Here is a 25,940-nt window from a genome sequence, read left to right as displayed (position 1 = left end):
GGGATTGTGTTGTTGTCTGGGTTGAGCTTTTCGGGTTAAGTATGAGTTTTTCAGAAGGAATCAAAGAGAAGGAAGTTTCATGAACAGAAGATGGTCGTGGATTCATGGGTGTTGGAGCTGAAGCGTAGACAGGTGGCAGGGAGTTGGGGAGCGAGCTGGAAGTTTCCAGGCCTAACTGCACAGGTGCTTAGCTGTCCTGAGGCTTGTGGGCTTTGGCCTAGTGCTTGTGGGAAGTTGTCTAAGGTTTCTAAGCAGAGAAATGAAACCATACTCCATTTATAAAATAGCTCCTAAGGCCGTGTGAATTGCAGGCGGGGACAGGGAGAGATTTTCAGAGGCCCCCGGTTCCCCTTGAGTCTGGAACCACTGCAGTAGAAGAACCTTTGGTAAAGTTACGTCTGTCTCTTTTGAGTAAGTCCTAATGGTAAGAAAGTTTCTGGTTTTTTGAAGTAGTACATCTGTAAAAGTGTACCCATAGCTGAATACTTCCTTTTCCCAAAAGCATATCATGAGAGAACCTCAGAGAGACTTTAGTGCGTAGGCTCTGGGTGTTGAAGAATCATCGCTGCACGTGGCTTGCCGTGCTTGTCCTTTTAGTTCTTCCTGCAGCAGTTGCTTCTCCCATTTCTTTAATCATGGTTGACCCTCTTGGGGGTCCTTGGGGTCCTGGGTCAGCTTATGGCCTTGACTCATGTTGTATGTTCAGACTGCGGTGTGTGCCAGCCAGCTGGTCCTGCTCTGAGTCCTGGAACTGGGGCTCTCCATCGCAGCCTTTTACTTGCTCTAAAATATGTGTGTCCCTTGTTCTGCAACTGAAGAGGTCATGCCTATTAATCCCCAACAAGTAATAATAGGAAGTTATAGCATTAATAATCAACTTTATTTTTTATATATGACCAATTTTATTTTTTATCTTGAGCAAATTTACTGGAATATCAGGGCTCTGTCTGTAAAATGACTTGCTTGAAATGAATAGTCCTCATTGCTCTTCCCGTGATTTACAGCCTCAGATCTAGGTCTGCATCCACGGCTCCTCCTGTGTGGTGTATTTTTTTTTTTTTTTTTGAGACGGAGTCTCGCTCTGTCGCCCAGGCTGGAATGCAGTGGCCGGATCTTGGCTCACTGCAAGCTCCGCCTCCTGGGTTCACGCCGTTCTCCTGCCTCAGCCTCCCGAGTAGCTGGGACTACAGGCGCCCGCCACTGCACCTGGCTAATTTTTTGTATTTTTAGTAGAGACGGGGTTTCACCGTGTTAGCCAGGATGGTCTCCATCTCCTGACCAAGTGATCCGCCCGCCTTGGCCTCCCAAAGTGCTGGGGTTATAGGCGTGAGCCACCGCGCCCAGCCATGTGTGATGTATTTTTAAAGAATCCGATTCTTACAGCATATAGAGTCAAGTAGCAAATTGGAGATTCTAACTTGCCTTTTGTATGATTTCATTTTGGTCCCAAGCTATCTCTAATATTCTTTTTCTGTTATATCTTCCAGTTAGCTCTAATTAAGGAGAATTACTTGCTTTTTTCCTTTTCTTTCTCTTTTTCTCCAAACGAGGAGAGGGCTCTATGCCTATCTCTGTCACTTTAGTGACATTGAGGGTGTGGACTGTAAGGCCCTCAGGAACTAAGCGCCCTGCGTCAGGAGCATTAGGAGCAAAATGTTAGTGATTCAGAATGTATTGGAAACCATGGATCCAGAAGCCAGAGAATTAGAGTGATTGATCTTGGTTTTTTTTTTGTTTGTTTGTTTTTTGTTTTTCTTTAAAGGAACTGTTTTAACACTAAGTTTTATCTTACTTTTGTATGTGTCTAGATTTTAAAAATAGTTGGCCGATACTTAAAATTCTATGCTCAATATTTTTAACTGCTTAAGATCTTTTAGGGATTCTGTGGCCCTTTCTAAGTTTCTTCTGAATCTTATGTTAGTATATTTGCATGCCATGTTTACCTTGTGACTTGGGGAATAATGATGATATGAAAATACCCTGGTCTGCAGAGCAGGACTTGTGTCGAGGTAAAGTAAAGGCGCTGTCAGTCTGTGGTTGGATCAAGCCGAGCGAGCAGCAGTAGGGTTAGTGCAGGTGCAGGTGCTCCTGAGATTGAGAACGTTGATGAGTTGTATTAAAGCCATTAGGAATCAAGACCTGTTGACTTCCTGCCAGCGATGGAGGTAGTATCAGACTTACGTGCTAAAGGTTACAACACTTGTTGGAGCCCACGCACTCTTGACCACGTCTTTCCTCTCAGTGCCAGTTTCCACGTGTCAGTTCTCCTTGCTGGATTGTTGTAAGGATTGGCTGAAAGGATGCACAAAAGCTCCAGCCTACTTCTAAACAGCACCCATTGGCGATAAAATTGTAAAATACGTGTCTCAACATGAGTCATGACTCTGACAACATCAAGAAATGCCGTTGGTTTCCACAGATTTGTTGGTATTAATGAAATTGAAGTCTGTTTTATGGTTTCTTTACTTGTCTGTTTTCAAATGAATCTAGGTAACTCCATTTCCAAATACTGGATTTATAAATGGGTTTACGTCTCCAACGTTCAAGCCTGCGGCGTCTCCTCTGACTTCTCTCAGACAGTATCCTCCTCGAAGCAGGCAAGTTCCGGGGCGTTCCTAGTGCTTTTGGTCTTTACGCTACTGCCCTTCCGGAGCTGGGATGAGAGAGCTTTGATCACTAATCCTGCTCCTTGCAGACAGAGCCACTTGAAGCACACAGCTGCATTCTGTAAAGACTAAGCACTACCATCTGGCGTGGGTGCCTGCCTCAGATTCTCTGAGAGGAGGCTCTGGGGCAACTTGTACACATCAGGTGTGCCTGATTTTAATTTGGGCCTGGACGGAAAAACAGCAGAATCGTGGCACATTGTTAATAGATTTGTATTATCCTATGTGGTAGGAGTTAACCATCCCAAATCCTATTTTTCTATTTTATTAAATAGAAAGCAGATTTCAGCTTAGCTATTCCCTGTCAGTATGCATGTTATGTCATGCCTTGATCATTTTATAATTGAACACATAAAACCATTTTTATTTACAGGAATCCTAGTAAATCTCATCTGCGGCATGCAATTCCTAGTGCGGAGAGAGGACCTGGGTTATTAGAAAGTCCTTCAATATTTAACTTCACTGCAGATCGATTAATTAATGGTGTCCGGAGTCCACAAACAAGGCAAGCAGGTCAAACTAGAACACGGATACAAAACCCTTCAGCATATGCCAAGAGAGAGGCTGGGCCTGGGCGCGTGGAGCCAGGCAGTCTTGAATCCTCTCCTGGTTTAGGGAGGGGAAGGTGAGTTGTTGAGCAGCCACTGTGTACCATCATAAACTACTAATATTTTAAAAATTCTTTAATTTAGGTCTGTTTTGTAATTGTCTTTAAGTATGTCACAGAAAATCTAATTGAAGGCTATAAACATAAAGGGTTTTATATAATTGTTGAGACTTAAATGGCTTCATCTTTTTTGGAATATGAAATGGTTCAGTGAGAACTGTAGATGTTTTAGATCATTATCTGGTGAGAACTGTAGATGTTTTAGATCATTATCTGGTGAGAACTGTAGATGTTTTAGATCATTGTCTGTAGAAACATTGGAGCTCAGCAGTCATAGACTTCATCCCATGTGCCTGCAGTCTCCTCTTGGCAGCATCCCTGGTTCACCAGGCCCCTCTGCGAGAGCAGTGTCCAAGCTCTGCCCCATGGCTGCTGGCCTGGTGCCCTCCAGCAGGGTGTGCACCAGGCACTGCAGGTGGAGCCTGGAGCGGGTAACCAGGCAGATCAGGATTGAAGTCTGATCTCACTGGAGGGTTGAGACTAGCCAGGATGGGTCGTGGTTGTGCTTCCTACCCACTGTTTTAATATTTTTTTGGCATCAATCCTGTAGTTGGTTTTTTGTTTGTTTTTAAGACAGGGTCTTGCTCTGTTGCCCAGGCTGGGGTACAGTGGCACGATCATGGCTCACTGCAGCCTTGAACTCCTGGGTTCAAGCAATCCTGTTGCCTCAGCCTGCTGAATAGCTAGGACTTCAGTGCACACCACCATGCCTGGCTAGTTTTTAAATTTTTTGTAGAGACAGGATCTCGCTGTGTTGCCCAGGCTGGTCTTGAACTCCTGGCCTAGAGCCATCCTCCGGCCTCTGCCTTCCATAGTGCTGGGATTACAGGTGTGAGCCACCGCACCCGCCCATTGTTGATAAGGCCAGTCCTTGCCTTGATAAGGACTGTCAGGATTTCCCTTTCATAAGTGACAAACAAGTGACTTTAATTCCTGAACTTTTTCTGAGTTTTCTGTACACAAAATGTATAGCGTTGTGCCTCATGTGCAGACCCCTCTTCCTGCTGCCCCCATGCACACGCTCTGTGCAGTGAGAATTCAACATGAAGAGGCATCAGAAGCATCTCATTCCTGCCCATAATGATTAAATGAGCACATAGGAGTTGCTGCAGGGATTATGCAGTGGCATTGGAAGGCACCATGGTCTGGGAGAGCTGGCACTGGGCTGTCTCACAGGAAACATGGCATCAGGCTGGCTTAACAGGCCTTGGAGATGCAAAGCCAAAAGGGGCCCACTGTGTCATGCAGAGTCACTGACTTCAGGGAGCAGTTGCTAGCCCTGGGTCTCAGTTTGGGGTTCTTAAGGCCCAGAAGCTTGGAGGGAGGAGGGCTGCAGAGCTGGGGCTCAGACTTGGGACAGAGCCCCACTCATCAAGGCCATGTGGCTCCCTCTGAGGGGCATCAATTGTGGGCATGGTGTGGAAGGAGGCAGACTAAATGGACAAGACCCCTGGCCTCAGCCTCCTGTGCCCTTCAGTGTGCCCTGTTCATATGAGCGTCACAAGACGCTTCCTGGCAAGTGAAAGTGGGGCTTGTTGAATTCCAGCTTCCTCACACGGTGTATACAGGTGGCTTTGAAGCCGAGAGTCCAACACTTGCTAATGAGTGTGCTCCACCCAGGATACCCTTGAACAATACCTGAACTTGCAAATGCTGCAGTGGTAACAAGTCTATGCTTTTGCCTAACAGATGCAGATTTTGCACCAATGGAGACCCTCTGTCTCCCCACCAAGGGAGGACAACTGTCCTCCCACCTGAAACCTGAGCACTGCAGCAGGGAGTGGTTTAGGAAGCGAACACCGCTTGGGCTCAATGGGTGGGGAAAGTGCATGCAGCTCCTGCAGCCTGTTTCTGCAACGGGTCCTGAAGCCAGAGCTGATCTTCATAACGTCCTCCTTCCCTCTGTGTTGAGAAAGAGCTTGTTCTGTTTCGCAGGGAGTGCTCCAGGCCTTGCTTGCCCCGAGAACCTGATCCCCAGCAGCCTCCACCTCCCCTTTTTGGGAGGGTTTGTGTTGTTTCCATTAACTTTCTCTATTGGGCCAAAGTGCTAAGATACCCTGGAGAACCCCTTACCGGAGTCCAGACACACGTCCCTACCCTTGCATGGCGGCCATGGCAGGGCACAGCCCAGCCGGGTTGAATGGCATGAGGAGCCCCAAGTGCCAGGTGGCTGCCTTGGTGGAGCTACTGTTAGGGTTATTTGGGGGAAGCACACCTCTTCAGGGTCTCTTCACACCACCGCATTCAGAGTCGCAGGTGTCACAGTGGTGTTTCTGTGGTGCTGGCACCACCCTGGGTCCCTTGCTACCTCTTCTGAGCTGGAACCCGCCATGGCCCTGTCGGTGAGCCTTGGCTTGGCCAACCTGCTCTCTGCATGATGGGCACCGACGTGTTCTGCAGCTGCAGGTGGGCTTCTGGGTCTGACACGGGTTACGTGGAGCCCAGTGAGGGTGTGGGGAGTGTTGACTGGGCCCACTGATGGTGACTGGGATAGGACTCTATAGCAGGCAGGTCTGTGTCCTGGACACCACTGTGTTCCAAAGGATGGGTGCCCCTGTGTCTCAGCCGGTAGTGACGAGCAGGCTGCCTTTGGTGGAGGGATGCCCTCTGCCGGGCCCTGCGGGATGTCCTCTTCCCATGTGGCTGCTGTCCCTCACTCAGGACAGTGCCTCTGGGCAGGCAGGTGCTGGCACCATCCATCTCACACCCCTCCCAGGTCCCCAGGGCCAGTTGAGTCCTGTCCCACTCCAGACTCTCATCCGGTTGCATTCCTAGCTCTGTTCATGAGCCATGGTAGCCCCACCTTTCCACCAGTTCTGAATCGTGGCACAGCGGAGTGGGCGTTCAGCTCCCTGGGTTTCCGGAGCACCCCCTATTAGGGAGTGGTGCTGAGCCAGGTGTGTGTTGGGATGGCTGTCCATAATGCAGGCCCAGGTCCCTTTGTCCCTGTGAGGCCGCAGGCAGGGATCCAGGACAAGGAGCACCAAGGCCCCTGTTCCTGCAGGAGGGTGGGTTGTCAGGACTCGTGCCCCACCTGTGGCTCAGTACTCACCCATGTCCCATAGTCTGGCTTGCAGTCTCCGCAAGGCCCCAGTAGAAAGCCAGGAGCTATTTCCAGGAATTTTTCTGTAGGAGATAATAGAGATTTGCTCCAGAATCCTAAAGGTTTGTGCCATCCTTCCCTTAGAGGGGCTGGCCCATGGTTCCACGGAGTGTTCCAGTGTTAGGCCATCTTAGGCAAGACTACTTTTTGGTTTTCTGTAAATGAAGGGATTAGTCAAGACTATGTCTGAACTCCTTTCTAAGTTATGTAATGCAAGGCTCTTGGGGGAGTCTTTGCATTCCATTAAATTATAAATTGAGATTAATGTGTGTCATGTGACTTGTTAGTCCACATAACCCTGTCCAAGGAAATGGGAATGCCTTGGCCATCCTAGTGTCCCAGGTCTCTACGTGAAGTCACCACTTAATCAGTGTGTGTCTTGTGGTTATCAGCTGCGTGTGTGGCATGGCCTTGCTGCCTGCAGGGGGAGGTCCAGAACGTGGTTCCTGAGGCTGGCAGGCGAGGACAGGAGGTCTTTGGGGCACAGAGGTCCGCCAGTGAGGCAGTAGTGGAGGAAGCTGAGAGGGCGGAGGAAGGGATGGGACGGAGTATTTGGGATCTTTTAAATCTGATGTAAAACAAATCTGCACCGGGAAAATTCTTACCACCATTTAAACAACTCACTGATGGAGCTCCGTCTCAGATTTTATGTGTCTTGTCATTTCGACCCAGGGGATCTTCAGTACGCACGTCTCAACAGACCTCCCAGGGAGGCACCAGGGAGATGGTTTTAGTCAGTGTTTTCTTCCGTTCTCTGTCACCTGCCTGGACTTCCGCGTTAGTCCCTTGCCGTACACTTTGTGTTGCTCCGCTTATGCTTCTTAGAGTTGGGATTCTAGACTTGAAAGTCATCTTTGAAAGGTTTTAAAGTGATGAAGACTGAGTTGATGTGTACTTTGCTTATGTGAGTGCAAATGTGCTCAACAGTAAATTCTCCACGTGGGAAAAAAATAACAGTCTTTCACTTTCCACTCCTAGGAAGAATTCCTTTGGCTACCGGAAGAAAAGGGAGGAGAAGTTTACAGTGAGTACATAAAGCATATGCCTCTTGACAAGACATTTAAATCTAATTTATACCAAACCTGAGATTTAATTAAATGGATTAAGGTTAAGACACAAGAATGAGCGTTTCAAAAGACTTGTAACCTGAAATCCGCTAAATAATAACTGACACCCTGGCTGGCCTAGGAGGAAGCAGTTGTAGAGGTTTTGGAAATAGCGATGTGCTGCACGGGACTCCATCGTGCATAGGCGTGTGTGCTGTGGCATAGGCATGGCCAGGAGCTTGCTGTCGCACGCACTGCAGCCTACACACGGGTGTGCACGTGAGCTCTTCTGTGTGGCAGCTGCACCGAAGAGTCTCAAAAGACTGGAGCCATTCATTTCAACGAGCAGAGTAAGCGTCTTCCACGGAGCAATTTGTTTGTTGGTGTTTTTCCTTCAAAACTTTCGAATACTCTCCTGCTGTGTAGAAAGCATTATCTCCTTCTGCTGTAACTTACTGGCAGGACAGACCCAAACATAAGTGATAGGTTTTTGTGGCGGTAAGTACACGAGACGTGTTGATTTTGCTTGAGTTGATTAAACAGTTTCTCCTGTGGAAAATGTTTGTGCTGGTCTTTAGTGAAGGTTGGCATGGACTTCTCCACAGCCAGTGGTGGGACGGCACGGTGGCAGAGTTAGCAGTACCCACAAAGATAGGAAGGACGGCACAGTGGCAGTTAGCAGTACCCGTGAACCAGTGGTGGGACGGCACAGTGGCACGTAGCAGTACCCACAAAGATGGGAGGGATGCCTCCACGGGCTTGCAGATGTGGAATTCCATACAAGGAATGCTGGAGAAGACCTGGACAAATCCTGGTCCAGCCCCTCAAGCCATCACACAGGTGTTTTCTCATCACAAAAGATACAATCTCTGTTTAGAACTCAGAAATTCTGCCTTTCATAAAGTCGGCTTAGTCTAGTTTTTGTTTAACTAGTTGGTAAGGCAGTTTTTATTGGTTGATTCCATTTGGATTTAGTGAATTTCTGTAACCATTTGGACTAACAAGGCAAGCATTTAAACGTGGGGAACTGTTGTGCCTGCTGTGATGTTTTCCCACCCCTGTTTCTGTTCCATTCCGTTTTGCCTTGCTTTCCTGGTGCGTGTGTTCATGACTGACCTGCTTAGAAGCTTCGGTGTGTGGCCCAGTGTTGTACTGATTACAGAGCGTACGCCCATCGTATTACGTACTTGCTCTCAGGACCTCAGAAAGGTCCAGATTCAGCCGGGCGCGGTGGCTCAAGCCTGTAATCCCAGCACTTTGGGAGGCCGAGACGGGCGGATCACGAGGTCAGGAGATCGAGACCATCCTGGCTAACCCAGTGAAACCCCGTCTCTACTAAAAAAAAAAAAAAAAAAAAAAAAAAAACTAGCCGGGCGAGGTGGCGGGCTCCTGTAGTCCCAGCTACTCGGGAGGCCGAGGCAGGAGAATGGCGTGAACCCAGGAGGCGGAGCTTGCAGTGAGCTGAGATCCGGCCACTGCACTCCAGCCTGGGCGACAGAGCGAGACTTCGCCTCAAAAAAAAAAAAAAAAAAAAAAAAAAAGGTCCGGATTCTTTTTCTGTAAGAGTGTGTGAGCCTCGGGCCTAACCACGCCCATGGGACCTGAGCAGTACTCAGACCTCACCCAGGGGCGCTCAGATCCTAGAGAATTTTAACACTGCCTTCCAAGTCAAGTCCCATCTGTCGGCGATGTCATTTTGTAACTCCAACATCTGAGCAGTTGAGATTTAAATACATTTTTTGGAAGGCTGTCTCTCTAATGATGCTTATCTTCTGAAAAGCTGTGTTCACCTCAGAAACGTGCAAATGTTTAAAACCGCTTTGCCATCACAATGGCCATGTGTAACTTAGAGCTTTGCAGGATTATTTCGAGCATCATGTTCACAATACTAGGTTATAGAGAGCGTACAACAGCCAGCTGCTTAGTAGGTAACAAGCTTACTGCCAAGGACACCTAACTGGGAAAAGCTAAGCTAAAATTAGGCACCTGTCCCATGGAGCAGAGAAGCAAGTAGAATGCCCAACACAGACTGTGCTGGGGTTTATGTCACAGACTGGGATTTGTGTCAGCCTGAGTTCATTTTCATCCTTTGACCTGCTTTCACTTCTGATGTATTTTCTCTGGAATCTACTGATGCAGGCATTCACCTTCCTGTGTATAAATTTTGGAGAAACATTGGCACTCTCAAGTTAGGTGGATCCCATGAGAGCTTTGCTTCCTGGTCAAAGTAGCTCATTGTTTCAACTAAAAATACTTGTATTCTTTAGTAAATATAAACTCATTTCTAAACTAAAATACACTCATTTCCCCGTTCTGTGCCATGTGGCCTTCAGCCGAGGAACTGCGTACTCACAAAATGACTGCCAGCTTGTTAAAGTGGGTTGATAGATCATTTTCCAATAAAAGGTATTACCGCCTTTCTCCTGAGATTTAGGCTTACAAAGTACACTCTCTTCTTTTATACTGAGTTTGCTTTCTTGAAGTCAAAGAATCTGATTCGAATTTGTTATCAAATACTGTGTTTTTAATTATTAAAAAAAAATAACTTTCATTAAGTTTATTTTCAGAGAATTCAAGCCCCCTTCCCTTTTATTAAACCACTTTTTTGATGCACGTGTGTAAAATTTCTTACACAGGTTGTGGAGAGTGTCATGTATTGTTCACAGTTATCTTTGTGACTTGCATTAGAAACCATGCTGTAATAGCCCAACACTTGTCTGGAAGTTTAATGTCTTAAAGTTTAATGTCTAGACTCAGGCTGCCCTGCTTTCCATCACTCCAGAGCGCCTCCCTTGCCTTCAGCTGCCCCTGCTGTTTGTGAGTGCTGGCAGCCATGGCTGGACGGCTCTTTGGATAGCACCTTAGCCTCACTGTGTCCTTGGTGACACGTCTCTTGGGCAGCGGCATCTTGAGATTTCAGTTTTAAAGCTCTGCTCTAGATGGTTGAAGTTGCTTCAATTGGGTGAGGAAGCCCTTGTCTGGGTTGAATGATCTGCTTGTTTCTACAGATATTTTCCAGATGGGTGTGGAAATGAGAAGCTGCGTGGCCTTCTCTCTCCACACCGTGACCCTGGGATGTCATTCTGTTGCAGAGCAGCCAGACACAGTCTCCGACGCCACCAAAGCCTCCGTCGCCAAGCTTCGAGCTGGGGCTGTCCAACTTCCCTCCATTACCTGGAGCTGCGGGCAATTTGAAGACAGAGGACTTGTTTGAAAACAGGCTATCTAGCTTGATAATAGGACCATCCAAAGAAAGGGTAAGGGATACATTGCCTGTCTAATAGTTGCCAACAGTGTTTAGGTACGGGTTCCGTGTCAGGCGCTTTGCTAAGCTCTTTATACATGTTTGTTTTTAATACTCAAGAGAGGCTTGGAGGCCATGTGATTGCAGAGGTCGCACAGATTTGGGGTAAGGCCAATCTTGATCCCAGGACTGGGCCTTCTCCTTAACCTGGCTGTCTGATGAAGTCAGAGGTAGAAACTTGTGCAATGATAGGCTATACACACCCTTTCTCTCACCCAGAAACTTAGATTGCATTGTCATTGTTGTTCAGACCTGCCTTTCTTTTACAAAACAATAGAATGAAATAGAAGAACCTGAATAGTATTGGAAATAAGTAAAATGTGTAGTAATCTACATGAGACAAGGAGCAAGAAGCCTGGGAGAACCCCACTGCAGTGTGGGTGGCTTCTGGTGAGGTCTGGGCTGCCCCACGAGGTGCCCCCTCGGCTGCAGTGAACATCATCCCAGGAGTCATCCAGAGCTGCAGTTGCCAGAGGACGCTCAGCCCAGCGCTCTGGCCTCTAACGTGCTTAGCGAGGTGAAGGTGGGACTTGTCCAGCTGCCACAGCTGACGTTTGAAGGCTCTGGGAAGTGCAGAGAAAGTTTTCTGCCCAGTTACCTCCTGTGCGTCGGAAGAGCCCAGGAAGAGCCTGCTGAGCACTCCTGGTTGCTCGTGTCCCCTGTGCCGAGGCCCTTTCCCCGGCTGTGCCCCAGAGCCACCGCGTGTCTATTCCACGCCACGTGACCATGCCGCCTGCTCCCTCACCCAGGTCTGCAGAGTCAGTGTCTCTTCCCCCCAGGCTTTCTGGAAGGCACCGCATTGGATAGAACAGTTCCTTAGTTCCTTGGGCAGAATTTAAGGTGGATTTTGATGCAGCATCTTTACACTAAAAGCCAGGTGACGTGTCTAGTCCTTTGTATATTGGTAGATGATCGTGCTCCTGTGTCCAGCCTTGGGGACTGAGTACCTTCCAGGATTGTCAGCACAGCCTTAAATTTCCACACCATCATTTCTGAGGTATTAGTGCCTTGAGAAGAAATGCACATTAAAGATCTCGTTTTCCAACTGTGGCCTACTCTACCCTTGGTATTGAGTGGAGGAGAAGAGGCAGGTCTCCAATCCTGCTTCAGAAACAGCAGCTACTGCTGTGCCCAGTTTGAGTTTCTGTGTAAGGTTTCTGTTGAAGAATGAATTGCTGCTTTGAAAAGCCTGACCCTGAGCCTCATGCCGCCACCCAGGTGTAGTGGGCTCCATTGCTGCTTCTCAGGAGCTTCTTGAGTCAACAGCATGGCCCTTGGGTTTCAAAGTGGGGTGGAGGCTCCAGAAGTGATGGGGTTCAGCCCTTCCCCTGTTGACATGGAGCTTGTGACGGTCACTCTGACTTGCTTCATGACCTGCAGTTGTGGATCTGCATTTCAGTTGCATTGGGACTGAATATAGCCTGAATGAATGAATGAATTAATGAATTAATTTAAGATGGAGTCTTGCTCTGGGCCCAGGCTGGAGTGCAGTGGCATGACCTTGGCTCACTGCAGCCTCTGCCTCCCAGGTTCAAGAGATTCGCCTGCCTCGCCTCAGCCTCCCAAGTAGCTGGGACTACAGGCATGCACCACCATATCCGACTAATTTGTGTATTATTAGTGGAGATGGGGTTTCACCATGTTGGCCAGGCTGGTCTCAAACCCCTGACCTCAGGTAATCCGTCCACCTCAGCATCCCAAAATGCTGGGATTATAGGTGTGAGCCACTGCACCTGGCCCCTACCCTGAATTTAAAATGCGCTTTTACAAAAGGAGTCCTTTGCCATCCTGTTTCCACCAAGCTGGATTCCTGCTGGTTGAGCATAGGAGTCGCAGCAGATTCTGGTTCTCAGGCTGGAAGGGCTCTCAGTCTGTCGTTAGCCTTCATCGAAGGGCAGAAGTGTGACGATCACCTGCCCTCCTGCCTTTTTTAAGTTGCATGACAAGTGTATCGTTACATCCCACATGCATAAGATCAAGCACACACGAAATAGCCACTGCCCAGGGGTCGCTGGCTGGAGTAAGGAGGGAGTAGGTTTTGCTCCGTCCTTAGCTTCCTGGCCTTGGATGAATTAACTTCGAGGTATTGGGCCTCAGTTTCCTCACCTGTTGAGATGGGGGCATTCGCACACCTGCTTCCTGGGGTTGAATTCAGGGAGGGCTGGGAGCTCACATTTATACGGGTGTGGAGACGCCGATTGTTTTTTCTCAGCTGCGTGAATGAGTTGTGTTGAACTGTGTTAGGATTCGACACTCAGCAGACGTGCGTGTACTGTGGTGCCATGCCGTGCTGGGCCCAAAGTGCCAGGTGGGTGAGATGTGTTGGATGCCTGTTCAGTTAAGAAATAAGCTTGCAGATCATCATTGCGGGAGAGGAGATAAGGCTTGTGATGTAAGAACAGTGGGGCATTTGCCGAGAAAGAGAAGGGTGGGCACTTGTGTGGGGCAGAGGATAGTCCTGGGCTCTTTGAGACATTCTGCTGGAGAAGACCCTCCTCCCCTGTGTCCCTTGCCGCCCTCCCAAGGCTGTTCGCAGGTGGGGTGAACGGGTATCGGTACCAGCTCCACTTAGTGCCAGCAGGACTCTGATGAACACTCTTGACCCTGTTTCAGACCCTCAGTGCAGATGCAAGTGTGAACACCCTTCCTGTAGTGGTCTCCAGAGAGCCCTCAGTGCCGGCGTCTTGTGCTGTATCAGCAACGTTCGAGCGATCCCCCTCCCCAGCTCATTTACCTGAGTGAGTATTGGAGTTCTCCCAGCGCCTTGGTGTTTACTGACTTGAATGGCCTGTGATGTTGCATGAGATTCAAATATTGGGTGGCATTTTTACAGTGATCCCAAGGTGGCGGAGAAACAGAGGGAAGCCCACAGTGTGGACAGACTTCCTCCCGCCCTCACTGCGACCGCATGTAAATCGGTGCAGGTGAACGGAGCCGCCACGGTACGTACCTCGTGCCTGCCTTCCTGCACGACAGCCGCGAGGCTCTGGTGTGAACAGACGCTGCGCACTCCGGCACCTGCTCGTTTTTTAATCACATCTAATTTGGTGGGTTTTTATTTGCGTCTGTCTGTGTTGTGTTTTCTGTACAAAATATGCTTAATATTTGCTAATAACTTTCCACTAACTGCTCTAGTTCTTTCTCGGACCACCATGTAGTCCTGTTATTTCAGTGTTGGTCAGTAGAGGTTTCTTGAGTAGTAACAAGACCCCAGCTCCTGTTTCTCCATAGACTTTAGGATCATTTCAGCAATTTGCGCGTGTGTGTGTTTGTGCGCGTGTGTGTGCGTGCGCACGCGCGTGTGTGTGTGCACGTGTGCGCATCATGTGTCTGATGAAGAGACAGGAAGAGCAAGATGGTGGCCCCACCAGCCTCCAACCCCTGTGGGCCCAGCAGGCCTGAACCCCAGTGACTTCCTTTCTGCGGTTTTCCCTGCTGGGTGAACCGTGGCCTCTCTTATTCTGAGTTGTGGCCTCTGTAGTTTGATCTTAGGTGAGCTTTTTACTTGAATTTGGGAGTTTAATCCCTTACTGTTCCCTGGGCTGAGTCTAAAAAAGGATTTTTTTATAGGTTAAAATTAATACTTTTAATAATAAATAATAATAATAAAAGGAGAGGCTGGGTACGGTGGCTCAAGCCTGTAATCCCAGCACTTTGGGAGGCCGAGGTAGGCAGATCATGAGGTCAGAAGATCAGGACGGTCCTGGCCAACATGGTGAAACCCCGTCTTTACTAAAAATACAAAAAATTAGCTGGGTTTGGTGGTGGACACCTGTAGTCCCAGCTACTCGGGAGACTGAGTCAGGAGAATCACTTGAACCTGGAAGGCAGAGGTTGCAGTGAGCTGAGATTGCGCCACTGCACTCCAGTCTGGGTGACAGAGTGAGACTGTATCTCTAAAAAAAAAAAAAAAAGCTAAGGGAAATATTTTACTTTTCTGTTGTTTAGCCTTTATGCTTCCACTTATCTGAAAACTCTGTTACACATTTCTTTGAAGATTTTAGCTGTCTTCATCATTCTTACACATTTCCAGTGCTTTGTAGTTTGAAATGTGCAAAACATTTTTATTTAAAGACTGTTTTTGGAGTTTACCTTTCAGGGTTGAGTACTGTGTGAGGGTCCTTTGCCCACCGTGGGCACCTGGGACACCCTTCTGTTGTCCCGAGGTGGCGGACTGAGCGCAGGCAGCATCCGGACTCCTCCTGGGCTTCCGCGTTGCCCAAGCAAGCTGAGGGCTGGGTGGGGATGGCGTTCAGTCAGCACTCTTCTCCCTCACACCTTTTCTAGTTTTATCCATTACTACAGTGGCACAGAGGGAGTGCTACACGGCAGGGGAAACTAAATCATTAGATTTTACGAACTTTTTAAAAGTTAAAAACGCTAGTGAAGATGGAAACTTATAGTTGAAAACTCTTTTAAGTGAACTTGATTACCTGTCTTGTCCCTGGAGACACCATTTCACACAGGTAACCCAGGATTGTCTGTTTCCAGGAATTGCGAAAGCCCAGCTACGCAGAGATTTGTCAGAGAACAAGTAAAGAGCCTCCTTCTTCCCCATTGCAACCCCAAAAAGAACAAAAGCCAAACACTGTTGGTTGTGGGAAGGAGGAAAAGAAGCTGGCAGAGCCCGCGGAGAGATACCGGGAGCCCCCAGCCCTCAAGTCCACACCTGGAGCCCCCAGAGACCAGAGGCGGCCGGCCGGGGGCCGGCCCTCGCCCTCGGCCATGGGGAAGCGTCTCAGCCGAGAGCAGAGCACTCCCCCCAAGTCTCCTCAGTGAAAACCGTATGTCTGGGAGGGGCCGCAGAGCGCTGTGTTAACCACAAACGACACTCAGTGCGAGGGCGAGCCGCTGGTTAGGAGCTTGCAGTGTCTGAGGCCTGTGGGATCCTCAAGTTGGTTTTCTTCTGTGAGTTGGATTCTCCCCCTCTTGAAAAAAAATCGATTTTTCAGGATTTAATTAATACAAACCTTATTTTAGGTTGGTGCTTAACTGGAGGTGATGCATAAGTCTGATTTTTTTTTTTCCAAGATAGAAAAAGCATTTATCCTAACAAATTGGTATTTTTTATTAAGCCTCCATGTGGCTCTGAATGCAAGCTATATATAGTGAGTTTTTCTAAATTAAGGGAACTCTGCTACTTTTTTTTTTTTTAGTAACTGGTCTGCAAGTGCATATCTCTAGAATGTCCCCGCAGATGAATGAGGGCCAGTGGCCTTGGCAGAGGCAGGTGTGGCCTCGTAGAGGCAGTGCTGGCCGTGCCAGGGCAACAGCGCTGATGTGGGAGCTGTGCTTCTACCTAAGCCGTTGGTAGGGGACTCTGGCATTTAAGAATGTAGAGAGCACGTCCTTTTTGATCTCCTGGGCAGAGTGAACCTGCAGGGGCCACCCCAGAGAGACCTGAAACCTTGGTTCTGATGCACTGCAAGCAAGTAACCAGCTTCTCACTCCAGTTTCAAGTGGCTATTATGTAATATAAATTCAAAGCACATTGTGAATAGAACCTAAATGAAAACATACACTTGGTTGCCCACTGACATGTTACCAGAAGTTGTACCATGACGTTGTTTTGACCCCTGTGAGCTGACGGCCCCAGCCCTGCTCTGTGCACATTTCTGTCCGTGTTCCCCAGCACTCTGGTTGGAGAGAGTCCACATCTTCAGCTCCGTGTGGACATCTTCCCGTACCTCTGCATCAGCACATGGATTTAAGAGTTACGTAATCGTGAGAGAATGGTGTTTGTGGTTTTTCCCCCTCTTTGGCTGGTGGAGGATAAAGTTCCTGCTCTTTTACCTCCAAGACGAGGGCCTCATTGATTCACTTCCAGAAGTGCTGCACTTCTGAAGAACAAGGATGCACTAAAGTTAGCAAGTTTATAATAAAGTTAAATATAAATTATTTTGTTTTAAAATGCCTCAAATTTTTCTTTAAGTATTCTAAGCAGCAAACATTAAAATAAGAATATTTCCTGCTAAATGTAACCATACACTTTATTCCACAAAATGTTATTTAACAAGACTGAGGGTTTTTTTTAAGAAAAAATTATTTCCATCCAATATTTAAAGACTTGAATTTTATTTAAACTTGAAAATGACTTTGCCTTAACTTTTGTATAAGACAGCTTAGAGTCCATGGAGCCCGGCCCTGGGTTGGCGTGAGTGGGTCAGAGTTACTCAGTTACTGTGTGGATCTCCTGTCGCTGGTTTTACTGAGTAAGCATAGTGTAGTACAAGAGCTAGCGGTAGTTTTTGTAATAGACCTTAAAGATCTTCAACAGTTGATCTTTTTTCAGAATGTTGGGAAATCCTGTAAATGCAAATAGTCAATACTGTATTAAATATGTGCACTCGGGAGTGTGCTTCGCTTGTACAGTTGTAAATAATCAGAACATATGAAAAAGGTACCTACAGAGAAAATTCTGATACAAATTATTGATATATTATAAATGTTGCTGTTGAGCTGGATGTAGATAAACTAAATGTTGTGGTTTGAATATTATTTTGATTTGTTGAGATTTTCTTTTTTCTCTTACATCGGTGTGTTGAACTGATTCTGCCTCTTTGCTGCAAAAGGGAATCGGAAAGTCTTATTAAAAGCCTCCAGATGTTTTCATACTCTTTTAAAATGTATGTAAATGCATACTAATCATATCTAACGTGAAAGAGTTTTAAAGTATGTAGAGAGCAAAAACTGGCAGGATCATAAGTGGAGGTGAAAAGTAATCTAATTAAAATCACTTGCAGCTAAGCATGATTTACCTGCCAGAGGAAAACATGGCCTGGCATTTTTGACCATTTCCTTTAAAGCAGTTGCTATTATGCAAATACAGAGAAACAGCCACAGGGCTAGTGTTTTTCAAATGCATTTTAAAGAAACATGGGGATTTATTTTTTTGTAGTTGTCAGTTCACTGACCAAAAAAAAAGAAAGAAAAAATCAGAAATAATTGATCTCTGAAACCCAAACTCTCAATATTCTAAAAGCTGGGAGGCAGCCCCAAGGCCTGGCCTACGAGGTGCATCTTCGCTACAGAAGGACCAGGGGCGCCATCAGCCATTCCCAAATTACAAGGCCTGCTCCTCCGCCAGTGAGTCCTTGGTTTTTAATAATGAGAAGTCCTTTCCCCCAAGGTGTGAGCATTGCAGCGCAGTGTGTGTGTGTGGTTCGAGCCAGCTTAGTCCTTCACTTTGTTTGTCGGCTGAAGTGTGAGCTCAACAGCTGCGTGAAGAGGGCAGCGCGTGCGGTAGCCAGTCGCCACTGGAGGGCTCTGCTGCCATCCGGTCAATACACTGTAGTTACTGCCTAGCCAGCAGCAGTCTTTTGCATCAAGAGCAGAAACCTTGCTCGGATGCGATTTTTATAGCATCCTTTTTAATTAAACAAAGGTGAAACACAGATAGCTATATAATGTCCAGAAACCCCTGATACTATTTTGAAAGTGTCCACTCAGAAGAAAATGAGAGTTACCATAATGGGAAGCTGTGGTGGTCCACGCCGACTGGGCTGTGTCACATACAGCGATGAGAGTGGCTTTCATGCTTTTTTTTTAAGTTAACACCCTCCTTTACCCCCAGCAGTATCTCAGGTTATAGAATCAGAGATGCAGCAGCGACAAATGGCATTTTAACTTGTAAAATCGTGTGATGATGCTTATCATTTTGAAATAGAAGAATAAAAACCTGGCCCCGTTTCACCAGACATGAATTTCAAGTGGAGTCGTCGTTCTCTGAGAGTGAGTGTCTTGACATTTCCACCCAGGCCCTCCTGTCATCACATCACCGGCTGTCACTGGCGGGTGGCAGTAAACGTCCTGCGTTGCTGTATTAGGATCTCTGCAGTTCAGGCTTAACGACCAGTTCAGTGTATCCGGGCGACGGGTAGCGGTGGTGCATGCCTGTCTGCGTGCCCCACTGGCGAGCTGTAGTTGTGACTTGCGTGCCTCGCGGCCCACTACCGGGCTGCAGACAATCGAGGTGAGGGCACTGGCTGCCGGCAGTTCACAGTGTGGGGGCCGCGTGGAACGCTTCTTGAGGGTTTCGTTTTTGTTCTGCTTCTTTTCATTAAGACTGGAATCAAGCTTACATGTAAACTATTGGTAATTTAAGTTTCCTTTGGTGTCATTCAGTGTAAAACTGTCTAATTTGAAAAAAAAAAAAAATGTAGGTTATGAAAATAAAGATTTAGGCACTGTTCAATTTTTCTTTTGATTTTTTTTTAAATTAAAATTTCTTCAAGAATGCATCTTTTCTAAACATAGTTTTTTGTCTGTTCCCATAAGTGTGCATGAGAAAGAAACACGGGCCTCATTGGATCCTAAAGGCCTCTCACCCACGTGGGGGCTGGCTGCAGCACACGGGGCTCACCCTTTGTGTTTTAGGGGTTCAAAGTGAGCATTAACACCAAGTGCTCATGGGGAGAGGGTCGTTACCATGACTGCCAAGATTTACCGCAAAAATAGATGTTCCTGTATCAGGACTTTGATTTTGTTAAAATGGCACTCTCTCCAAAGCTGTGTCCATAAAGCCGTTTGGAGCTGACGCTGAGTCCTCATGGTGATGGACTGACTCAGCCTGAGGCAGCAGTGATGTCTGCACTAGGAAGAGGCTGGCGGGAGGCAGGGCCCCTCCTGTGCCAGGCACCGAGTGGATGGGGGACTGATTCAGATGTTGGTGCCTTCCTCCTTTGTGCATTGCCTTTTCATGTCGTCTTCCCATTTTTACTCTCTTTTTCTGATGGAATTGATATTCTTGATCTGTTCAGGCTATTAAGCCTTTGTTGTATATGTTACAAATATTTTCTTTCCGTCTACCAGTTGTCTTAACTCTTAACATTATTTAGAATAGTATCTTTTACAGTGTTTAATTATTATGTAGTAAAATTTATCAATCTTCTCCTTTGTTGTTTGCGTGTCTTGGACTTAAGAAGGTTTTTTCCCTACTCCAGAGTCATAAAGTTAATAGTGTGTGTGTGTGTGCCTTTAATCCAGCTGGGCCTAATCATGTGTGTGTGGTGTGTGTGCTTAGGCAGGAACCCAATTTTACTTTATGCCGTGTGGAAAGTGTCTTTTTCCAGTATCACCAGTGAGTTCACTGTCTCTCCACTGGTCTGCAGTGCTGCTTCTGTTACTTGCAGACTTCACACGTGTTCATGGGGTCTCCACCTGGGGTCTCTCGGGTCTCTATTCTACACTGCCTATTTCCCTTTCTGTCCTAACACCATAGCGTTTAACTCACCTGGCATCCTGTGTTGCTGCGAATTTCCTTCATAGAACTCATTGCAGTGTGATCAACTGTGCTCCCTGAGGGCAGGAATTATGCCATCTGAATCACCAGCTTCTCCCTTGTCCTCAGCACACCATCTGCAAATTAGCAGATACTCGGTAAATGTGTATTAACTCCAAGTGTATTTTGTGCCTTCTCTGTGCACAGCCCTGCCCTGGGAAGAACTAGGATGAGGTATTGATTTGCTGTTGCCACCTAACAAATTCTGCCAGAACTCCCTGGATGGAAGTGACACCGTGTGTCTGTGGATTGTCTGCAGGGCTCTGCTGGGGTCAGCAGGTCCCACAAGAGAGCCAGGGCTCGGTCTCCTCATGGCTGTTAGAGATGTGCAAGACCCCAACCCCAAAGGTTTATGTATTCCGCCCCCACCCCCGACACTTTGAAATTGTTGTATTCCATTCTTTGCTATATCTACATATTTTGATAATGCAGAAATCCCATATTTCTCTAAAGCATTGGATTGAACCAACGGAAGGAGTGCGTTGTCGCTGGTTGTTGCAGGTGTGTTGCTCGTTGCTCGTGTGTCGCTCGTTGCTCATGTTGCTCGTGTGTCGCTTGTTGCTCGTGTCGCTTGTGTGTTGCTTGTGTGTTGCTCGTTGCTCGTGTCGCTTGTGTGTCGCTTGTGTGTTGCTTGTGTGTTGCTCGTTGCTCGTGTGTCGCTCGTTGCTCATGTTGCTCGTGTGTGGCTCGTTGCTTGTGTGTCTCTCGTTCGTGTGTTGCTCGTTGCTCGTGTGTCGCTCGTTGCTCGTGTTGCTTGTGTGTGGCTCGTGTGTCGCTCGTTTGTGTTGCTCGTGTGTCGCTCGTTGCTCGTGTGTCGCTTGTGTGTTGCTGGGCCTGCTGGGGCACAAGCCGTTTCCAATCCAAGTCAGCTGCTGGTCTGCTTAGACAAAGGTGTGTGGGTGTCTCCACCATGTAGAGGAGGGACAGCAGGTGATGCCGTAGGCCAGGAAGGAAGGGCACAGCCTAAGCGTGCGGTGGCTTAGCCAGAGACCCTAGTGCGCCAGCCTTCAGGTGCTTACGGAACTTGTGTCAGCCCAGGCCATAGCCAAGTGTGTGATGTCTTGGAGCATCTATGCCAGGCCAGCCAGAGAGGCTAAGCCCTGCCCTAGTGGAGCTGGAGGGCAGGAGGTTATGAAGAGGATCCTGATGCAGTCAGGGTCACCCTGCAGGCATGAGCCTGGGAGCACAGGCTGAGCAGCTCCACCCAGAGGGGCTTGCAGGACCAAGCTGGGACAGCAACCACCAGGCCCGGCGGCGGATCAGTGAGCGTCCGGGAGATGGAGATGCTGAAGAGAGCCAAATTCATTCACCTCTGCGTGGGCCTGGGAGGGCCTACAGAGATGCAGTTTCATCCACGACCAGGATTTCCTCAGCTGGAGCAGCCGCTTTTCCCAGCTGAAGCTCACTGTGTGTATACTGCATAGAATGTGAGTGTACAGAAAGGCTGTCTCTAACGTTAGCTACTCGTGCAGAAATGTGGGGAGCTTACAAGTGTGGGCAGCCGCAGTCTGTTCCTCACCCCCGTCCTGACAGGACGTACTCTGCGCGTGCACGTTTAGGGTCACCATGTCTTCCTGTTGGACTGATCTGTCATTAGGACCCTGGACCGTAGTAATTGTCTTTGAAGTTTTACTTTGATAGTAACAAAGCCATTCCAGCTCTTTCCTTTTCACTCCTGTCGGTGTGATGTGCCGTTTTTCATCCTTTGACTTTTCAGCCCGCCTGTACCCTATCTGAAGGGAGCTGCTTGTGGACAGCTCGGAGTGGTGGGTGTTTGTGATCCGCTCTGCCAGCCTCCGTCTTCTAACTGTTGCGTATGGACCAATTACATCTGCCCTTTTGCTGTTTCCTGCTGCTCTGTTTCTTTTTTCCCTTTGCCTTCCTGGGGATTGTAATTTGCCAGTTCTCAGTCCTCTGGTGCTCTCAGCTCCCAGCTGACCTTCCCCTGCTGCTGCGTCTCCCCTTTCCTGAGGCCAGCGGGGGCAGTGCCCTCTTCAGTGTCTGCACTTTGCTACCGGGTAGTTTCTTCCGGGCCCGCACCTTCCATACCAGCTGAAATGCATCAGCCTGGAAGCACAGAGGCCCCAGTCTGGGCCTGGCGGCAGGTGCGATGTGCTGTCACCTGCAGAGGAAGGCAGAGCTCCATGCTGCTGTCTGGCCGGGCCATGCCACCATGGTGGCAGCGTCCTTGGCAGGCAGCAGGAGTGCGTGGCAGCCGGGGTATTGCAGCCAGACATCTTCACCTCGGGGTGGGGGTGGGGAGACAAGGGTTTCTTTTTGTGTAGCTTTGGGAATAAAAAATTTGCCAGTAAATTTCACATCTTATTGGCCAGATTTAGCACCCAAACACCATCACGGGGAAGGGGCTTTCAGGCTAGTGAGGTCCATCCTGGGCTCGGGGGTGGGGTCAGCTCCCCCAAGGTGCATGGTGACAGGAGAGGTGGGTCCCTGAAAAAAATGGGGGCCATTAAGAAAGAAGGGGTAATACATCCACTCAGTACATTCGAGCTCCTCAGCCCCAGCCTGCTCAGCCTCCAGCCCATGTCTCACTGTGTCCTTGGCGTGGCCACCTGCGGTCAGTCCATATCTCAGATGGGACCACCCACCCTCTGGCCTGGATCCTGCTCCTCACAGGAACCCTGTCTCCACAGGCAGCCCCCACGCAGACAGGCAAGCCCAAATCCTGGGCCAGCCTTGGTTCTTCCCCAGGTCCCTCCGAGAGTCCTGCCCACTCTTGCCTCCGCCTTGTCCAGCCCAGCCATCTCGTCCCTGTTCTCCACTCAGCCCGAGGGTTCCTTTGTGGTAGTGACCGCGCCCTGTTCCCTTGCTTTAAACCTCCAATGGTTTCCTGCAGGAAGGAATAAGGTTTAGATGCGCACCTGCAAGTCACTCCCTAACCCACCTGCAGCTTCATCTCTGACCCCACACTCTCCGCCCACACTGCCTGGGACCTGCTGGCCCCTTCCCGTGGAATTTCTCCCACTTTTCGCAGAGTATTTCTCCCTTCCCAGGGATGCCTGGCGCCCTCTCAGACAGCCGCCTGTCACCTTCCTCCGTCCCTGGCTGCTTCTGCAGCACTGAGCACCGTTTGTAGTCGTCTAATTGGTCTGCTTCCGGCGTGAGCTCTGTGGGCCTGGCAGCCGCGAATGCCCTTCCCCTGGGTACCTGCAGCACCCCCTGCGCAGGGGACGCTCCTGGGTCCATTCCTAGCCCGGTGTCCAGACGCTGTGGACAGGTGCCAGAAGCAGCTCCGTGGAGGCCTGGCTCAGCCCGTGCAGGTGGAAGTCCTCCCGGCTTGCGCGCTCCTCCCCTCCCTGCCTGGGGTGGCCTCACCACGTGCACCTGACGCGTCTGTGCCGGCCTCTCCCGCTATCGCTGCTTGCGCCCTGGATCCCTGTCCACCTTTCTCCACGCAGCAGCCCCGGGGGTCCTTTTAGGGAGGCACCCGCGCACCTCGTTCAGAGCAGAGACCAGAGTCCGGGCGGCTGGCGGGAGGTTGGGCCCCGCGCCCTCAGCGTCCCCTGCACCCTGCGGGCCCCCCACGCGCCCTCCGCCTCCAGCCGCCCCTCCGAGGCCCTGGAGCTGCTTCCTAGGAAGTAAACTGGAGGGAGAGGTCAGGAGGGATGGGAAGAGCCCCGGGCCACGTGGGAGATGGGGGAGGGCAGGAAGGAAACCAGGGTGGAGCTCACCTGGGTTCGTGGTGTTGACACTGCAAGCTGGGGAGGTGGGGAGAGAGGAGCCCGGGAGAGGAGAGGCAGGGTTCCTCTAGCCAGAGGAGCCCAAAGTGACGGGAGGATGTGGCCCCAGCCAGGGTTCAGGGGCTCCATCCACGGGCTGCATGCGGGGATGTCACCAGCACCCACTTAGGCCATGGGAAGCCATCATGTCCCAGATTCTGAACATGGAGTTTTATGGTGCCCTTGACAAGAGCAGTTGTAAACAAGGATTTAAATAAGCATTTTCCCCAGGTGAGGAGCATCGGCACAGCTTGAGGTGTGAGGCACTGGCACTCCTGTGCAATTCCGCACTGTGGACAGTGGGTCGGTTGTATCCCAAGGCTGGGAAGGCATCCCGGAGGTTTTCCCCTTGCAGCTGCGAAAACGCCTGTCATTGCCCAGGATACATATTTTGGCCTCATCCTTCCCATTAGAAACTCAGGTGGTCCCGCCCGGTTGGCAGCCAGAGACCTCAGGGTGGTGCCCGGTGGAGGGGCCTGCCGGGGAGGTGACGCCTCCTCAGGGCGCCCACCATCCCCAGCGTAGGTCTACAGGGTCCTCCCTGAGAAGCCAGGGCCGAGCTCATCTGTGTCACGTCACGCCCGTTGTTCTGCTGTGCACAGAGGCAGAGCCTGCCCCACCCTGCAGCTCGTGTGGCCCCGGCTGTGACCTCTGTCACGGGTGGCCCTGCTGCAGGAGAGCCACTTTCAGGGATGCCCTGAGTGATCGTCGCCAGCTGCGTCCTGCAAGCTTCATCTTGCTCTCCCTGTGGCTTAGAGAGCCCAGTCAGCTTTGCTTGTAAACATCCATATTACTTACAGTTCTGTTTGGTCATGCCAGATGAAATTACTGTTTTTGAGGTCAAAGTGATCAAGTAGCAACTTTCTATGGTTCCAGCTAATATTTATGTTACATTTATGTTCTGATGAAACACTTTTGTGCTACTGACCCATTTTTGTGGATGACTGCAGAAAACTTACTGAAACTTAATGACGATGGAAACCTCAAACCTAAATGTAAAATAAAAAACATGAAAAAATGATGGCAGAGCTCACCATCTTAAATGTTTTCAGAACATAGTATTTCTGTAAAAATCATCATTTTTACATTTCACGTTTGTGAAATTTTTTGCTTTTTCCTCCTAAACTACGGGCGGCTCCGCCACCGACCCTGTCTTCCCTCCCACTGGCCACGAATGAGAGGGAACATGTGACGTGGCCCCTCTGCACAGGACTGGCCCTCCCTCCCAGCAGGGCTGAGCCTGCAGAGGGCACAGAGTGAGCTGGGGGGTGCCCTGCCAGTGACTCAAGTCGGGAGGGGCTCTGCATGCCACAAAGTCTACGGGGCACCTGTCGTAGAAACACGCACGCCTCGTGTGCTGCCAGTGCAGAGCCCCGAGGAGCTTGTCCAGGCAGCAACGCTTCAAGGTGAGAAAGGCCAGAGCGTGCCCGCAGCCCAGGACCGCCTCGATGCCCACACCTCCCTTCTGTGCACAGACAGGACAGGGCAGGACAGCCGATGGGAGGTGTGGAGAGGCGGGGATCGTGGGCCCCACCCATCTAGACAGCAGGAACCCAGGTGGCGCGAGTGTGAACCCTCCACGTCTCCAGGAGAAGCTGCCTTCATTTCCTGAAGCAGATGGCCCCACCCTCGTGTCCTTGGCCTTCCTGACCTCTGGTTTGGCAGGAGGAGGCATTTCCCACCCCGTTTAGGATGCCATTCGAGCCCGAAAGACCGGACCTGGAGAGACAGGGCTCGGGGAAGACTGGGTCAGGGTGGGGAGGACACAAGCTTCACGGTGTCCTGGCCGTTCCATGGGAGGAAAACTGCCAACCCCCTTCTCGGAACTGCCATGTGGGCTGCAAGACGGCTGCAGCCTGGATGCCGAGCTGGGCCTATGGGAGTCACCCACCGGAGTGCACAGGCCTCCCTGCAGGTCAGCGAGCCAGCCGGCGAGTGCCAGGTAGACACCCCCACGGGCAAGAACCCCGGGCCCTCTTCTCAGAAAACCCAGAGAAGCTTCCAGCCCCACTCTGGAGGTGCTCCTGCAGTGCGAGTGGGAGTGTCCTGTTACCCTAGAAAAGCCCAACAGGAGACAGGGGAAGTGATTTTTGAAATATTTTATTTGCCTGTGCCCAAAATAGGACCATTTCAACAC

General features: G+C 49.5%; 2 protein-coding genes across 6 annotated transcripts in view; both read left to right on the top strand.

The window, feature by feature from the left end:
* The window catches only part of LARP4B (La ribonucleoprotein 4B), a 125,685-nt gene extending 106,705 nt beyond the window's left edge, over positions 1-18,980 (top strand). For 3 of the 5 annotated variants that reach the window (XM_050805452.1, XM_050805450.1, XM_050805449.1), the window contains 7 exons: positions 2,491-2,597; positions 3,040-3,291; positions 7,415-7,460; positions 10,575-10,739; positions 13,400-13,524; positions 13,620-13,833; positions 15,278-18,980. In XM_050805452.1, the coding sequence (XP_050661409.1) occupies positions 2,491-2,597; positions 3,040-3,291; positions 7,415-7,460; positions 10,575-10,739; positions 13,400-13,524; positions 13,620-13,833; positions 15,278-15,565 (1,197 nt within the window). In that variant the 3' untranslated portion in view covers positions 15,566-18,980. The remainder of the gene's footprint in view (positions 1-2,490; positions 2,598-3,039; positions 3,292-7,414; positions 7,461-10,574; positions 10,740-13,399; positions 13,525-13,619; positions 13,834-15,277) is intronic. The other 2 variants (XM_050805451.1, XM_050805448.1) reach the window with 1 other exon arrangement.
* DIP2C (disco interacting protein 2 homolog C) overlaps positions 1-25,940 on the top strand; it is an 840,898-nt gene that overhangs the window by 516,848 nt on the left and 298,110 nt on the right. The gene's annotated exons all lie outside the window — the stretch shown is intronic.

Source organism: Macaca thibetana, chromosome 9 (assembly GCF_024542745.1).
Source record: "Macaca thibetana thibetana isolate TM-01 chromosome 9, ASM2454274v1, whole genome shotgun sequence".
In the NCBI taxonomy this organism is placed as follows: domain Eukaryota; kingdom Metazoa; phylum Chordata; class Mammalia; order Primates; family Cercopithecidae; genus Macaca; species Macaca thibetana.
The sequence above is the reverse complement of the archived record's forward strand: the minus strand, read 5'-3'. Positions and strand labels throughout refer to the sequence as shown.